Genomic DNA, 17,093 nt, shown 5'->3' on the forward strand with positions numbered 1-17,093 from the left:
CCGACTCCTGCCAGGCTGACCTTTCTCTTTTCCGTGGAAATTCCCAAACAGGATCTGTATTTTAACTAAATCAAAATACTGAAGATGATATAGTAGAGAGCACTCTTAATGGGAAATTAATTGATAACACAGTCTTATTTCAATGTTCTTTTTATTTTTTAACTTAAGTGACTGTGTGGCCCACAGTCTTAGGATGAGAAAGGCTAGGTCCTCTCGACATTTAATTTCTCACGTCGCTTTCGGCCTCACGCTGTGCATCGCAGTGGGCTTCTCAGTCCAGAAAAGAAGGCACATGACTATCGTATCTGCTACATCAGTACATTGCAGATATATTTACCCTTCCATGAAATATACAGCATTGGATACAATATGGTTTTATGCAGGTCAGGTTCAAAACACCCAAGGCACACACTTTTTTTCCGTTTTTGTTTTTTTTGTTTCTGTGTTTATTTGAAGGCTCGTATGAAAGTTTCAGAGTTGCCAGCGACACAGTTTCCCGAGTAGAAGCAGCGAACAGTGACTGCTGTGATTTTAAACATAAAACGGCAGAGACGCGGCGTGTGGAAACATGTTACAGGAATGGTAAAGGAACAGAACCGCCAGTACAGCCTGGATTGGAAATGGAAGTGATCAGATTTGCTGGAGTCCCAGAAACAAGTTTGCAAACTACCTGGTTCCCGGCCAAGCATGGGCAGTCCTGTGTTCATGCAGCTGCTGTGGTCACCCAGCCACTTGGAACTGTCACCCACGCGTGTGTGTACGTGGATTTCTACAAATACGGAAAGACATTCCAGTTCACTGGTGATTAAAATGCCTCCAAGTACAAGAAAGTCTTCCAATAATGTTTTTCTTAATAAGACAAACAGGTACATTTATCTAGGTGAGGTCTGGAGGGAAACCGTTTTGAAGTTGGGGGTGGTGGTGAAGCTCTGGGGAAAACCACCGAGGCAGGAGGACTATGGGAGGGTGACCCCGACAGGTACATGGAATGGGACTTTTCATGAACACAGAAACTGGAGAATGTGCCGAAATAGAAGAAAGTTTCAGGACCCAAGACAGGTTTTCACTGATGAGACCGAAGAAGAGGTTCACTGTTTATGAAATACTCTCCCTGGCAGCGGAAGGGGCAGCCCATGTCTTCCCGGCTCAGTTCTTTGCCCCAAGCCTTCGTGCGTGCTTGCTAACCAAAACGTCGCCGGCTCTATGGCAGCCGGAGTGGCTGCCTGTTCTGCAGGCCTCTGACAGCAAGGCAGGCAGGCTGTGGGTGTGGGGCACCTCTACTCCAGGAGATGCAAACCTGGCTCACCCCTGACACCCCTGCTTCCGTCCAGCACAGAAGGAAGGCTCCGCAGCCCTGTGACGGCAGTGCCCACAGGAGTCTACGTCGACACCTACACGGTTCTGAAACACATGTTTCCGTCTGCGTGCCGAGGACCCTGTGAGGGAGTGGAACCCAGGTGACTAGCCCACTGAGAGGAGAGTCGCTCTGGTCAGTTTCAGAGGTCAGGTGGCTACAGTGTCCGAATAACCTGCATTAGGTTGCGAGCTTGGCAGCCGGTGTTTGAGCCAGTCCCCGCTGTTTGCAATCAGGACCACGACCTTAGTGCAATAGTATGTTTATTTTTTACAGTAATTTGGTTGCCATACAAGAGATTTAAGGGTTGGGAGAGAGTGCAAATGACAGGAGCTTGTTTTTTTTGTTTTGTTTTGTTTTTAATAAAGTCTAAAAAAAAAGCACAAAAGTAACAGTAACATAGAGAATGCGAACACATTATACAAACTGTAGTGTGAAACAGATTCGTTTCTAAAAAACAAAAAAAAATTGGTCAATGGGAAAAAAATTGGTATTTGTGGCCCACACAAAAAAAGCCATCGCCAGGTCACCTGGGCGATGCTCATAACTCAGAAAAATCACCATTTTATTAACTAAAGTACCACAAATAATTTACTCTTTGATATGTAGAATTCGGCAAATCAGCAGTCACACGAGTCATTTTTATAGTATGTGTATAAACTGAAAGTGTGCAGACACCCTGGAGGAGGGTCCAATTTACATCTCGAGAGGTTTTGGTTTGTGTACACAACATTACAGAAACTAGGTGTGTAAATGCAATTTATTTAAATTACAGTATATAACAAAAGTTGATCTTAAAACCTGGATAGTATTCACATGGTCCTGTGAGCAGTTTGACATTGTTCCACCGTGAGGGAGGGTGAGGAGTAGGGCCTGGTCCTGGTGGTCCCGCAGGGGGACAGTGGGGAACGAGGGGCTATTGCTTTTGGGAGCAGAATCACCAAGTGGGGGCATTTTGGCAATAGGGCCTCTCGGTCAGTGCAGGTGCTGACGGGCCCTGTGACTTGGCTGTAGTGGGACAGTGTGAAAATAAGTGGTTCCCTAGGCTCTTTACTCTCAGTCTTGCTTCTGGTGAGCCGCACGTGGCGCGATGTGTCGTTAAGAGGGGGAGTGTGGCCCACCCTTGCTGCCTGGCCTCCTGAGTTCAGTGAACCTACAGCCACAGGGTAGGGATCCATCTCAGTCTACCGGCGGTTCCCTCCCCTCCCACCCTGTCAGCGTTTCCCATGGCACCAAGCACAGGTGGTTGCAAATGGCAAAGGAAAGGAAAGCGTGAGCTGGCAGGACCGTGTCACCAAATGGAAGACAGGACGGCCAGACCACCATCTCTACGCTTCTGATCTGCGCAACCTCGGCAGGCTGCCTTGTGTGCCTTTTGTTGACATTTCTCTAGATGGAAAACAGGAAATACATGGAACTGAAGGGCCTTAATGTTCCACTGATTTCAGGTTGGGTTGGGTCAGAGGTGGACCTGCAGGAGGTTTGGAGCAGAGAAGGGTCCCTAACCCAGTTTCTGATTCAGGGCTTGTGGCTGGAAAAGTGTGTGTTGTGTGCGCATGTGTGCACGTGTGCGCGCGTGTGCGTGTTCTGAGAAACTGCTGCATTGTGAATTGTAACCATGTTTGAAGAGATTAACTGTCCTTCGATGATGAAGTTCTAGCAAAGGTAGGAAATATAACAGCTCAGCTGGTTCAGATGCATCCAAATCAGGTTGATTACAAGGCCGTCCTCTGATGATTACCACAAAGAAATAGTGTCATCAAGTCACAAAAGTTGATTCTCTTTAGCTTTTGAGCACGAAGGCTGCCCGGGAGACCAGCCACTTCTGTTTTCCTAAAATATTGTGCTTATAAACTATCTGTACAACTATTAAACTTGCAGTAGAGAAAGATTTTAAATCGCTAAATGTTACGTGTTCGTCCTAGAGCTGTTCCAGACCTAATGAGACACTTGATTGTGAGTGTGAAGGAAAAAGGAAACAAAAGCGTGTTTATAATTAGAGATGGGCCAGGCTAGTTCTGAAATCATAAGAAAAGCCCAAAACCTTCGAGTTTCTCCCAAAAGTGGGAGAGCGAGCCGGAAGCCTGCCCGGTGACCTCCTGGGCAGTCAGAGGTATTGTCACGGGGGAGGAGCTCCAGGAGAGAGAAGGGGGCTCAAAGCCTGGCAGGGGGAGGCTGGCAGCCCAGGGACCTCCCTGCTCTCCCTCCGTTTATCTGCTCTGCACCCTTACCTTGCAGCCCACCTTCTGCTCTCACCCTGGGCCCTGCCCTACCCTCGGAGTTCTTATAAAAACCTGTGGTACTATTAAGACAAGCTGGTGGGGTTCCTGGACAGAGGGAAAGCGGGGAAAGCCTGAAGTACCGTCCTCCCTGGCCTCCAAGAGCAAAGGGGCCATCTAAGCAGACACTGGCTCACCCATGGCTGGGCTCTGCACTGAGGTGGCCATGCCCTGCCCAGCCCTGCAAGGAGCCCGGCTCCCAGCACACAGCCAACATGCACCTGTACCCGTTCTTCCCATCAGAGTGATGCTCACCGGCTCTGCTCCTGGCAGAACTCGACACACTTTCAATGAAAAATAAATCTGAAAGGCAGAGAACCCCTTCTCCCAGCCTGGGGACAGCACTCCTGCTGGATAGCTGCTCTCACCCCATGGAGGTGTGGGACCCAGGCGGCTGCGCACCACTGGTTCCCATGGCTTGGTCTCCCTTCCTCCTCAGAATCGTGACTTTGTGCTTTGACTAACTCCAGGTGACATCTGTGTGGCCACTTTGGAATTATGCTAATAGATTTGCAGAAATAAAGAAAGCAAAGCTGAGCACGATCCTGTTCAAACTCCCGCCACTGGCAAGACCCTTGGGGCCAGGGAACCGTGGCCGCGTGTCACAGGGGGCGGGGAAGGAGCTACAAGAAAAGTTTCTACCTTTCAGGCCCAAGCAGGGCACTGGACAGACACATCTGGACCATCTCACCGCAGCAAAGTGCAGGAAAGAAAGGAGCGAGTGAGCACTGAGTGCCACCGACCGAAGACGGGCCGTGTGCTGCCGGGAGAGCAGAGCTGGGAGGTCTCAGGAGGTATCTGGAGCACACTGGCGTCTGCCTGCAGTCCCAGGCCCTGTGCAGAGCCGACCTGGCAGAGTGAGGTCACCTGCAAGCTGTGAATCTCCTTCCAAGTTAGAAAAAACCCCTCCCCGTGTCCCCTGTTGGACAGAAACAGCCCAAGAAACCCACAGAGAGAGCCAGGGGGCTGCAAGGCCTGTGCCCGGCCGCGTCACAGACACGCCCAGCATTTCTTTGGGTACCAGGAGGCAAGCCCGCGGAGTGGGTTGGTGTTCACAGACTTGCGTGGCCGTCCAGACTGTCAGCATAGGCCCATCTCTACTTATAACAAGGAGTCTAAGTCAGGAGCAGCCGCCCTTATCTGTCCAGCAGCTGTTTCAGAGCCCTTTCTATGTTCATCCTGTGCCCGACTCGAGTCACCCCGAGGTCGATCAGATCTTCCTTCTGGAGGTTTGGCAAGTGGCTGCCATCGATCTCGTTGTCCATGAAGGTCTCTTTGTGCTCGCCTAGGTTCAGGCTCTCCAGCCAGTCCGCCACATCGGGCTTAGTCCACAGGTGGACGGGCTTGGTTGTGAAAGGCTTGCTTGAGATGGGCTGTTGAAGGACCGAGGGTGACGGCGATCTGCTGCGCCCCGTGGGCGTCAGGCCGAACAGGTCCCCAGACGGGGGCTGGCTCGGGAGGCTGAAGACCTCGGAGAGGGTAGGAGAAGGGGACACGGCAGCGGCTGAGAGCGAGAGCGGGGAGGGCAGGATCTCCTTGCTCATCTCTGTTGGCGAGACCACAGGGCTGGGGGCGCGTCTTGTTCCTGAGGTCCTGCTGTCATAGTCTGGGGGCCGGCTCTGCAGGGTGATGGGTTGCGAGGTCCCAGGGCGGACCGTGAAGGTGACTGTCGTGCTCCGTGTTCCTGAGACGGTGCTCATGACCTCTGGGCTTCTGAAATGGCAACGAGAGAGAACGTCATGAGCCAGGCCACAGAGTTGGCCAGCAGGACTCAGGGGGCCCAGGAGGGTGGCAGACACCCAGGTCACACTAGAGTGTCTAGCGGGAGCCGCATTGGCAGCCTCTCCCCGGGATTTGCCATGCCGGGATGGGGCGGGGGACAGAAGGCGAGGTGGAGTCAGGGGACACACCAACGCACACAGGCAGCTGCCCCCCTGGACCCCAGGCTGGGGAGCTGGATGGATGTCCTGCGCTGGGTGAGCATGCGGGCCAAGAGGAGCCCTGCCCCCTGCTGGGACTGTCTGGTGACCTGGATACTGTAGGAGGAAACGGCACCTTGGGCCCTCATCTCAGCAAACGGAAGGAAGAGCAGAGCTCCCTCTCTCTGCAGGGCAGGCACCTGCAGGCTGGCCCTGCCCGGCACCTGGGAGCCCCACGGGTACTTGGGGGCACTCAGAGTTTGAACAAGGAAAGTTGGGCAAGTTCAGGTGGAGCCCGGCGCCAGCTGCCTTGCCGCAGAAGGAGGCAGGTGCTGTGTGGACCAGCCGCGCCCGGAGCCTCTGAGGGGCCCGCTGGTAGGACGCAGGCTCCTCACCAGGCATCTGAAAGGAGCCGTGTCCCTGCTCGGGGGCTGGGGTGGGACAGACTCGGCTCTTCAGTTCAGCCCTCATGGGGCTTACGGAGATGGCTGGGTGGCTCCCAAGGGCAGTCGCCTCTCAGTGCCAGGGGAGCGTCTGGCCTGCACACTCACCACACGGACAGCCTTTCATACACGGCACCCACAGGCCCATGCAGGCTTCACAGCCATGTGGAGGAGGGAAGCGGGTCGTGCTCGTCTCTGCTGTCCCCAGACTGAGGCCTGTCGTCCCTGCACCGTGAGGAAACCCAGCCACTGGGGTGGTGAGAGCAGGGCCGTGCCTCTTGCCTTTGGGGCTCATTCACATGAGTGTGGACAGGCCACCCGCCCCTTCTGGAAGGAGCCGCCCTGCCATGGTCCCCTCCCCAGGAGCCGGCCTGGAGGCGCATGTTTGAGTCCTGGCTCCGCCACAGGGCCGCGCAGGCACGATCTTAGCATCTCGTGTCCCCACGTGGCGATGTTTCTCTCCCTCTTAAATGGCGGGATGGGGGTGCTGTGTTCTGGAGGCAGGGCGAGCTGCACAGGTGCCAACACCATGACTGGCAGCGAGAATGTGGCCACAGCGTCTGAGGGACAGGGTCAAGGGCGAGAGGAGGGCTGTAGGGACTGACGGGAGCAAGCTGGACACGGGCCATCTGCCTGCTCCCCAGCCCGTCTGCTGCTGAGAGTTTCCTGTGCCATATATATATATGTGTGCGTGAGAAATCACCCACCTGTGCCCCAGGAGCCTCTGAGCCTGTGACAGTTCCCCACCTGACGGTCATTGTCATCGAGTATGAACATCCCATGTGAGGAGGCAGCCGACCTGGAGCCGGACTGTGCCAGGAGGACAAGCTTTGGTCCCGTCATAGGAGAGGCCTCCCAGGACAGGTGCTACCCTGGCAGGGATGCCCACCGCCCACACAAGGTGCATCGGCAGTGTTCTGGAGGGCCAGGGGCCAGGGCAAGATGGTTTCAAATGCGAGACCCCGTGCAGAGCCCAGGCGTGGCGTTCGCTCTTGCCTGTCCTGGAGTAGTGGTTACACCTGCGGGTGAAGGCAGCCCCGGTGAGACCCCAAGGGTGACAGCCCCACTACTGCCCGGGTGGCTACTCAGAACCAAGAAACAGGCCCTGCTGGGCTCCAGGGCTTCTGCAGGAGGGAGAGGGCCGCTCCTCCAGTATCGGGATCCCGGTTCCTGGGAGCGGCGGGCCGTGGACACAGCGTGATTGAGAAGCCTGCCCGTTCTGTGCTTAAGACCGTCCAGTTCCAGCCTGGACAAAAGCTCAGCCGGGGGCAGTGCTGCAGGGCAGCCTTCTTGATGGCCCCGCCCTGTCCCCTCAGCTCTGGGACACCCTATGGGAGAGGCTCGTGGTTCCACCCTGACACAGGTGAGCTCGGCCAGCTGAGATAAAGTCAGGAGCCAGTGCAAAGCCACAGTGTCCCGAGGAGACCTGAGTTGCTAACGGGGGCCAGGGACCTCTGGGGAAGACAGGTGTTCGTGTAGAGTGGGTGACGTCCTACGAGAACATCTGCTCAAGTGTGATACTCCGTGTGCTCTCACGGTGACTGTGTGTGACTCCTGGGGACCCTGCACATGACCCCAGAGGGACAGCGACTGCTGAAACCCGGGTGGCACTTACCCTGGGTGTCTCAGCCCCAGGACGGGCGTCAGCGCCACCCCCCTGTTGGAACACCCCAGCTGTCCCCGGGGGGGCATTTCTTAAAGGAAGGTTCCAGGGGCGCCGTGTTTGTTGTCAGAGCAGAAAAGGCTCCCCAAACACGTGGAGGCCGGGAGGAGGGACAGCACACACCAGGGGCACGGGAGGTCTGCAGGGCACTTACTTCCGTTCAGCACGACCCTCTTCTGCCAACACCCATCATGGGAGCAAATGAAAATGACAAAACGGAATGCTTGAGACAACACTGCAAAATCAATTAAAATGAAATAAAAAGGTGTTTCGATGGATGAGATGGAAGCAGCGGCACAGACACTGGCGAGAAGCCGTCGGGGCCCCTCCGTCTCCAGCCAGGAGGGAGGCGGACGGGGCGTCCAGGCCGCTGCGCAGGCGGGAGGCCAGCCTGGCCTGGCTTCCTACGCAGAGTGGGAAGGCGACAGCCCTGCCCTCTCGGTGGGGGTCATGTGGATGCACAATAGTCACGCTGGGAAGCCCTACGGATAAAAGAGCAGCCCTGGAGCGAGTCCCTGCCCAACGCCGGAGACCCAGCCAACACCCTCAGGGCTGCACTGCTGAGGGCAAGCCAGCCTCTCCGGGAGGGTCCCATGGCTCCTTTCACGTCTACGCCCGAGACGAGACCCCGCGCCCAGTGCTGGGGCCACTGGCCTGGCCACGTGCCCGGCCTGCCCAGCCCTTGCAGTGTCGCCGGGGCACAGGATCCCTACGGTCTGCAGAGCCCAGGGAGGCTGCCCCAGGCCCACGCACCCCCTCAGCCACTCGATTTACGGGGTTCCTCGTGCTGCTGTTCCCCATGGGGTCCTCTGGTTGCCGGGATCCTCATGTTGCTGGGCAACCCCGGTTCCTGGGTGGAGCACACGGGAACCCGCAGCCCTGATTTAGAGCAGACGCCGGGCTCAGGCACGCACCGCTCTCGGGCCTTCACCCTCCATCCTGCCTTTTAAATCAAGTCCGTGTGGAGACACGGGAATTAAAGCAGAAACCGAGCTAATGGACACTCAGGATGCGCCGCCTGTCAGTGCGTGGTAACGGGCGGGGGTGACGGCTCCAGCGGCCTGTTCACAGGGTTTACAGGTCCAGCTTGGCTGTGAGCCGTAGGGTGTGGGCCGGGCCGCTGGGTTACCCCGCGAGCCTGCCCAGCGCCCCTCACCGCCCCTCATGTGCGCCTCCGCACAGGCTCCCTCGGCACCCAGCCCACGCTGCAGTCCCCCTACACGTGGAGGGGCACGTGTCCCCACACTGCACAGCTTCTGACGGGTGGGGCACTAACCGTCTGCAGGGCGGCCAGGGCCTGCGTGTAGGCACCTGAGTCCACGCCTGGAGCTCCACGTGGGTGAATCAGTGTTCCCTATACTGACGCAGGCCTCTGCCCACGGCCGAGTTCCCTGAGGGGCGAGGCCTGTCCACAGTCCCCGGGGCTCGGCCCCCTGCAGTAAGGAACTGAGTGAACAGTGGGTGGAGACTGTTGAGCTCATTTCCCTGATCAGGGGGTTGTGCCCTGACTGGGAGCCAGAACTGGGGGTGCCACGGGTGTGGGACCCTTGCTGGGACATTCACATCCAAGCAGAGCAAGAAGGCGCCTGCTTCCAGGGAGGGGGCTCACCCCATGCACTAGCCGAGTGGCTTTGACACCCAGACGGTGACGGAGAAGGTGAGAGGTAGGCAGGACGTCGGCCGCCTGCCAGCAAGAGGGAAACGCCGCGGCCGGCGGGGGGCCTCCCGAACGCCAGTCCACAAGGACGCAGCGGAGGCCGCTCCCACGGGCCCCAGACCCGGTGTTCGCCGGATTATCTACAGCTGGTCATCTCCACGGCCGTCACCTGGACATTTCAACCAGCCATGAAGCGATGAATCAGTGATGCCTGAGGTTCGGAAGACGCGGTTAAGCAGCTTCTATTACTGGGCCGGTTTGAAGTCTGCTCTGGGACCAGCTGGGCAGAGCCCATTTTTTAAACAACCCAAGTTGGCTTGTTTTAAAATGGAGAGGCTCTTGGGATTATACTGTGAGACAGCTGAGCACCTGGAGGCACCGGCCAGGTGAGGGGCCTCGAGAGGCCAGAGCAGCTCTTCTGAGAACCGGCCTGTGCTCGGACCTCCAGGCGACCTGAACCCCCAGCGGCCTCCGGGACCTGGGGATCCGTGGATGACTCTCCCCCCCGAGCCCATGTGTGCCTCTGGGAGGTGAAGGCCAGTCTCAGGTCGCCTCTGGACTCACCATAACACGTGAGGTGACCCATAGGAGCCCCTGGGGTCCAGCAGAGCCACACCCTCTGGGTGGAAGCAGAGGAGGAGCCCACCGCTTCTAGTCACCTCTCTGTTCCTTGCGCCAGAGAGAGAAGCTGCCTTCCCGTTCCACGCAGGTGCTGACGAAGGACGGGGTTATCTTGCTTTAGGAACGATGGCCGGCGTCCTGGGCCGTGGCCCCTTTGGTTCGTGTCAGAATGTGTAGGCCGGGCAGCTGCCGTGTTCTGTGGGTTCCTGGCCAGTCTTGCGCCTGGACCCCGAGGCGGCCCACTGCCGTGTGGCCGAGCAGCTGCTGAGTGAGCTCCGTGCCAGGCCTTTGCTGACCCCCTGGACGGCTGCCGGCGCTCAGCCTGTGCCCACCCTTCCCGCAGCTGCGAGCCCTCCGGACCAGCCCTGCCAGCCTCCCTCCCTCGCACGGAATCCTGTCCTGCCCTCCGGGCTCCGCGCTCCGTGCCTGGTTTTCTGCACAGTGCTCCCTCGTGTTCCAGGTCTGCACAGGTGTGACAAGGAGCGTCACCTTCCTGCACTTGCTTAGATGTCACTTAAAGAGTGTCACTTCCTTCCCGCGTGGTCAGATGTCATTAAGGACCCTCCTCCTTCCTGCACGTGGTCAGCCCAACTGTCCTTGTTCCTTTGTAGCACTTGGTACACTGAGGGTTCGCCTTGCCGTGTATTGTTCCTGTCCCCCCCTCGAGCACGCAGTCTGTCACGGGAGGAGAGAGGGCGCAGGTTTCCCTGTTCAGCGACGAATCCTGGGACTCAGCACGGTGCTGGCACGTAAGAGGCGACCAGTAACGGTCAAATGAGTGACTAGTGACTAAAACTGCCCCCAGCCCCCCAGGGCCCAGGCCTCCTCCCTGTGCATCCTGGCACTGCCCTTCCTCCTGCGGGCACTGGGCCCCCGCAGGCAGCCCCCGAGGAACTCCCGACTGAGCCCCGCCACGGCTGGGCGCTGGTGCCAGGCCCGAGCCTAGGTGTCCACTCGGCTTCCCAGCTCTGCGACTTTAAGGAAAACATCCGGTGCTCCAAGGGGAGGCCACTCGAGCTGACACCCCAAGGCTGTGAGAGTCCCACGCGTGCAGATTACCCACCCGAGGGCTCTGCACGGAAAGAGCCCCGGCAGCCGCAGGGCGTCCTGTGGCTGTTCTCACGCGCTGCACGCCGTCCTCTGCCGGGCAGGGAGCCCTGGGGGTTCGCTCTGGGGTTTGCCGAGTAGCAGAGCCAGCCGGCTCGCCGCAGAGACTGGCGCTCCCGTAAACCAGCTTCCTTCACCTGGCGGTGGCTGACGCGGTCCTGAAAGGGGAGATGACTTCCCGGGAGCGCCAGGCCAGGAACAGGAGCCCCTTCCCCAAGGCTGCCTGGGGCTCCAGTCCCAGCAGGAGTTTCGGGTCCGGTTCAAGCAGACGTCCCGTAAGCAAGGACCTGGTCACTCACTCCTGCCGTCCTACCCGGTGCCACACGGGGAAACAGTCTCTGAGCGTCGCTAAGACAGAACCCGAGGGCGGAAGGAACTTTCTGAGGGGCCAGTTCCGCTGTGGCTTCTGCCCCTTTAGTGGGCAGTTGTGAGCAGCTCTGACCACCCCCTTTCCCGCCTCGCGAAGCTTCTTTTCACTGAAATGGGGGCTTGGCTCTATTGCTTGTGTGTCATTTCCAAGAGCAGAGGCAGTTTTCAGTTTTCCCTGGGAAAGCCCATGTCTCCCCAGCACAGGTTCCCTGCATCCGGTTTCCAAGCCTCATTTTGCCTGTGGCTGTTGACAGCGCTTGATGCTGATGCATTTAAAAGCAGCAGGAGCCGCTGGGCAGGTGACCCCAGGCCGAGTATTCGGTCTTGTGTGCTCTCTGGTGGGTAAATACCCACCTGGCAACCTGTCAGCAAGGCAAGAGGCAGCTACGGGAGGCTTGTCCCCGCGGTGTTCCTGTGGGGCCTAAGCGCCCAGGGGAGGGCGAGCTGTGCCTCACCCTCGGGAGCTCTGCCCAATAGCCCCACCCCAGCGTATCGTGGTCAGTAGGCTCCTGCCTGCAGCCCATGTCCACTTGGGGCTGCCTGGTGAGGTCTCCCATCAAGTGCCCAGTTGAGCACCTAAGTCAGTGACCTTCCTTCTTGTCCTGGGGCCTCCCAGCCACCCTATTCCTAGTCCAACTCGGAGCATTGGCTAAGAGCTGGAGAGAAGGGACGTAGCCCTGGTGCTCAGCAGTGCTGGTGACCACCTGGTGACCAACCTTGCTCCCGATCAGCCACCAAGTAACCAAAGAGGAGATGTCTGGGCATTCGGCTGCGCTTAGGGTGAGTCCTGCAGGCCTGAGAGCAGCCCCACCCTCGCTGATATGTCCCCTCCAGGCTGACCCCCAGTTCCAGCAAGAGCTCCCTGGGTTGGAGGTGGGTGCTGTGCCTTCCAGCCGAGCCGCTCGGGCAAGGGCTCCCGCCCTCTGACCTTCTGTTTGCTCGCGGGGATGACGGGCCTACCCAGTGGAGCTCAGGGACCACGACGCCCAGCGTCTGGTGAGCACTCAGCCGGTGTTTTTACTGTGAGTGAGCTGGGCTGTAAATGAGAGGACAGACCAGAGGTGGTCCTGCCGCTGCTCTCAGAAATCAAACAGGACTCTGCCAGGTGACATCTGCTGAGGCCCCTCCCACCCGGGGACCACAGGGCAGGAAGCCGAGGACTCACAGCAGCTTGGAGACACACTCTTGATGGGCCCCTGGAGCCATCTGTTTGTGGAAGGAGCAGGGATGGAGGAAAACCAGATGTTGCCGCATGGGCGCTGGGCCCCTGCGGAGCACCCGGGGAGCAGGGATCAGCCCTGGGCCATCCCTTCCGCATCTGCACATTCAAACACGGCTGGCAACTGCGAGTCCTGGCTCTGCCTCCTGCTGGCCGTGCACGTGGACAAGCCACTTGGCCTCAGTGGCTCACTCCTGAAAAGTGGGTGTGTGGTATGAGACCATGGGCCCCCTCCTGGACTTCAGCTCCCCTTCTCCCCGTGGGAGTACACGGAAGGCCATCTGTGAGTGTGCTGTGGGACCTCGGGAGCCCGGCCAGCTCCTCGAGGGGTCAAGCACTGGCCAGAAAGAAACTTGACGGATGTGAGCCCAGATTGTAAACAGCTGGAGTTTCGATCTCACACAGCCTCTGCCTGAGCACGTCCACCCTGCACGCCCCCTTTGCTTCGCTTTCTGTGCTCTGCATAACCCTGTCCTACGAAAGCCTGCATGGGCGAGACTCCACTGGCCGGCCACCCCGGTGCCACCTAAGTCCTAATAAACTTGTGTCTTTTGCAGCCAGTCCTCCAGGTTAGTTCTGTGGAATCAGCAAGCAACACATTGAGGCCTCTCGGACCTCCGCTCTGCATGACGACCATGTACACAGCTCTCACCTGCTCCCGGTGTCATAAAGATTAGTCACCGGCGCGAGAGCTTTTGTAAAACTTGAAACACTTAAAGCATCTCAATCGTACTTTCACACTGTAGCAACGAGAGAACTGTACTGTTAATTGTTACACACGAGGAAGGACCAGCTGAGCCAGCAGGTGTGTAAGGTTTCCTTCGGCCTTCTGAGTACATGGTATCAGTAGGGATGGTGCGCCTCCACCAGAAACGGGGTTTTAAAGACTTTCTCTTCAACGGGAGGCACTACGGGATAGTCACAATTAGCGGTAGGCGACCCATTAGAAGGTGGCAGTGTGAGTGTGCTGCTCTCTGCCGAGGCCGGCCAATCAATGCCTCTCTGAGGAGTAATGGGGGCCGCCCGAGTAATTTATTTACCTGCACACTGAGAGCACAGGGAGACCGCGGCACTCAGCCCCCACCTCAGCCCTCGATGCCACTGATTAATGGCCTTCAACGTGGCCCGGAACGCCGCCCAGCAGGGGTACGAAGAGGGACTTTATTCGAGTGGTGAACCCTGAGCTCAGACATCAGTGGGAGAGACCAGAGGACACCGGCGCCCAGGGACAGCGAGACGGCGCGTGCCGAGGGGAGACGGCCGGGAACCAGGGGGACCGGAGCGCCTGGCTCCGGTGCAGGAGGTGCAGGCGGCGGTCCACGGCCTGCCTGCAGCACCTCGCACCTCGGCAGAGCCTGCTGGGCAGGTTAGAAAGGAGCCCTCGTGCTCCACCCCCAGTTCCAGTGGAGTAACTTTAACCCGCGCGGTTCTGTGAGTGGCTGACCCGGGGACGAGCGGACGCTTTCTTCCACGAGGTCTGCCTGCTGGGGTGAGGGCCTGTGGGCAGAGGCGGGGGCGGGAGGCCTTTCACTCTCAACTCACCGGTAAAGCCACACCCAGCCCCTCCCCAGCCCTCAACCAGCGAGCAACGGGAGGAGGGAGGGCCACGCACACGTGTTCACACACACCCACTGTGCCCCCACCCGACCGCTTGCCCGGCCACCCCCAACCAGCTCGGCGGGGCTCGGTCTCGGCTGCTGCAAGGCTCCCGAACGGCCTTGGGGTGGTCCTGACGTGGACCCGGATGGAGCCTCGCCCCCCTGGAAGCCCGGGGCTGGCTCTGCTCGGCGCACTGGACGAGTCTGCCCCGAGAGTGCCCGTCCTGCCGGCAGGGGCGGAGTCCAGGAGGAGAGAGAAGCGCCCTCGGAGGCTTCGTGGGCCCCTCTTCTCGGCCGCGTGGAAAGCCCGGCGTGGAGAGCTGAGTCCGAGCTGCCTGTGGACTTACCTGGGAGCGAGGCCGGCTGGCTTGGTCCCCGTGGGAGAGTCCACGCCTTCCCCGGGCTTAGCCGATTTCTCTCGGTTCATTTGCTGAAGGATTGAGTTCAACTCGCTGATCACGTTTGCCTTTGGGCCCGAGAGGATCGGGCTTCTGACCTCCGGGGCGTCGCCCCACAACTTGGAGGTCCTTGGCTGGATCCCCTTCAAGGTCCCGGGCTGGACCCCACCCGGCGGTGGCGGGGGTGCGGGCGGGGGGGTAACAAAGCCATCGGTGTCTTCCTCCAGCAGTGCGTCCTGATAAAGCGCGTTGCTTTTGTGAATGACGGGCTTTATTTTTGGCTTCGGAGGCACAGGGGGCTTGTCCACCACGAATGCCTGGCCGTCCGCGTAGACGGTGCAGGTGTCCATGCTCTCGCCCCCTTCAGAGGACAGGGTGGAGATGCTGGACACCGTGGAGACGGTGCTGGTCGTTTCGAGGTGGTGGTCGCTGCTGCTCCGGCTGTCCGCCTCCTCGATGCCCGAGTCCGCGACCGTGTCGAAGCTCTCTGGGGGCGGCAGGAAGGAGGCGGGCAGGCAGTTTGAGAGGCCGGCCGGCTTCTTGCCGTCTGCCGAGTTGGTTGGTTGGCTGGAGTTCAACGAAGGGGGTGGAGAGGCGTCACTTGTTTTCTGCTTGCCCGAGTCCGTGAGCGCGGGGACAGAGGCAATGCGGTCGTCCGGGATGTCGAAGCTGTTTGCAAACTCCAGGGGAGGGGGCAATGGCTCTGTGAAAACAAATTCCTCGTCCAGGTCCACGGACGCCAGAGGGGGGGGAGGGATACGGAATGGCAAGATCACCGCCTCCTCCACGGAGCCCGCCGCCACCATGGTCCTGCCGGCCGCGCTGGCGGAGGGCTCAGGGCCCGCGGAGATCTGTAAAGCACCTTCGGTTTCGGGAACGCCTTCTGGCACCTCGGGCAGCGCGCCGTCCGGCTTGGTTTCCACGGCTCCCTCCTCCCCTTCCTCCTCCAGGAAGTCCTCCGGCTTGGCAGCATCCACCGTGTGGACCATCAGCAGGCCGGCCGACTTCTGCTGGGACGTGTCCATGATGTTGATGAGCATGTTCTTCCTGTCGTCGCCCTTCCGGTCCCGGCCCAGGTCGCTCTCGTATTTGTTCTCTGTCTCCTGCCGCCTCAGGGGCCCCCGCGTGTTCTGCCGGGTGACTGTGGGGAAGCCCGCCTCCGCGCTGGGCCGCATTTTGGTATCGATGTAAAGAGGTTTGTTGAGGTCGGCCTTGGGGGCCTCCCCCTTGGGGCCCTGCTGGGACTCCTTCATGGCTCGGTCCCTCGCGGAAAGTGCCAGGGCCAGCGGGGAGCTGGGGTCCAGCAGCCTTCCTGTGAGCGGGTGCACGTAGTTCTCGGGGCCAGCTGGGCCGCTGCTCTTGGGGGGCACCATGGGGCTGCTCTCGGGCCCCTTGGGTTTGGACGTGGAATTCGGCGGCCTGCTGGCCTCGCCCTGAGCTCCAGCCTCGCCACCACCCACATAGTGGCTCTCGGGCTCCCTGGGCACCGCCCCTAGCGTTGTGGGCGACACCAGCTGCTCGGCGCCCTCCTCGCCAAAGCCGCCCTCCTCGGGGAACGCGGGGGGCTGCCCCCGGGGGGCGGGCGGCCCCAGGCCCAGGTCTTCGTCCCCCAGGTCCGTGGACAGGAAGGCCGGCGAGTTCCTCCTGGCTTCCAGCCGCTTCTCCCGGTCGCGCACGGCCCCGGCGATGGCGGCGGCGAAGGGGCTGCTGGTGCCCAGGCCGTCCTCGGGCCGCAGCTGGCCCGGCTGCTCGCAGGCCTGGGGGTCGGTCTCCACGCTGCTGCCCTGGCTGCTCTTGCCGCTGCTGCTGGTGGACGGCTCCTTGACGATGATGGTGGGGACGGGGATGGAGCACGTCTTCTCGGGGCTGTCCTCCACGTTGGGCTGCTTCACCAGCATGCCCTTGCGCCGCGCGGGCTTGGCGGGCACGTACACGGCCTTGCTGGCGATCCTCCCCACCTCCGAGTACGGGTTCTCGGGCATCTGGCCCCTCTTGCTGCGGATGCTGGCCTGGACGGCGGTGGCGCGGCCGTAGAGGTCGTCGGAGTCCAGCGAGTAGCGGTCCAGCTCTCGGCGGTAGTAGAGCCCCTTGTCCCGCGTCACCGTGGCCACCGTGTCCGAGCGCGCGGCCGGCGACACCTTGGCGGCGGGGTTCTGACTGAACGCGGGCTTAATCGTCCCGTAGACCCTCGGGGCTGGGGACTTGGGGCAGTTGTAGGTGGTGGGGGAGGGTGGTGGCGGGGACGGGGGCACGGACTGTGGCGGGGGGGGGATGTCCTCGGACGTGTCTGGCATGGACAGGCTCCTGGTGAACTTCAGCATCGGAGGGGCCAGGAACTGCCGCTCTTCCTCCGTTATCCCTGGGGGCGGAGGACAGGGTTAGTCTGAAGTCACGCCAGCAGGCGCCCACTAAGCTCCCAGGGCTGCCCAGTAGGTCTGCACGCTCACCGGCAGCCACGGTGCACAC

The 17,093-nt window shown here is 59.9% G+C and overlaps 1 protein-coding gene across 2 annotated transcripts in view; it reads right to left on the minus strand.

Annotated features, from left to right (window-relative positions):
• Positions 1–160: 160 nt before the first annotated feature.
• The window catches only part of SHANK2 (SH3 and multiple ankyrin repeat domains 2), a 253,985-nt gene continuing 237,052 nt past the window's right edge, over positions 161–17,093 (minus strand). For both annotated transcript variants that reach the window (XM_081154001.1, XM_081154002.1), the window contains 2 exons: positions 14,577–16,986; positions 161–5,346 (listed from right to left, as the gene is read on the minus strand). In XM_081154001.1, the coding sequence (XP_081010127.1) occupies positions 4,770–5,346; positions 14,577–16,986 (2,987 nt within the window). In that variant the 3' untranslated portion in view covers positions 161–4,769. The remainder of the gene's footprint in view (positions 5,347–14,576; positions 16,987–17,093) is intronic.

This window comes from Miniopterus schreibersii (genome assembly GCF_964146895.1).
Source record: "Miniopterus schreibersii genome assembly, chromosome: 12".
NCBI classification, from domain to species: Eukaryota; Metazoa; Chordata; class Mammalia; order Chiroptera; family Miniopteridae; genus Miniopterus; species Miniopterus schreibersii.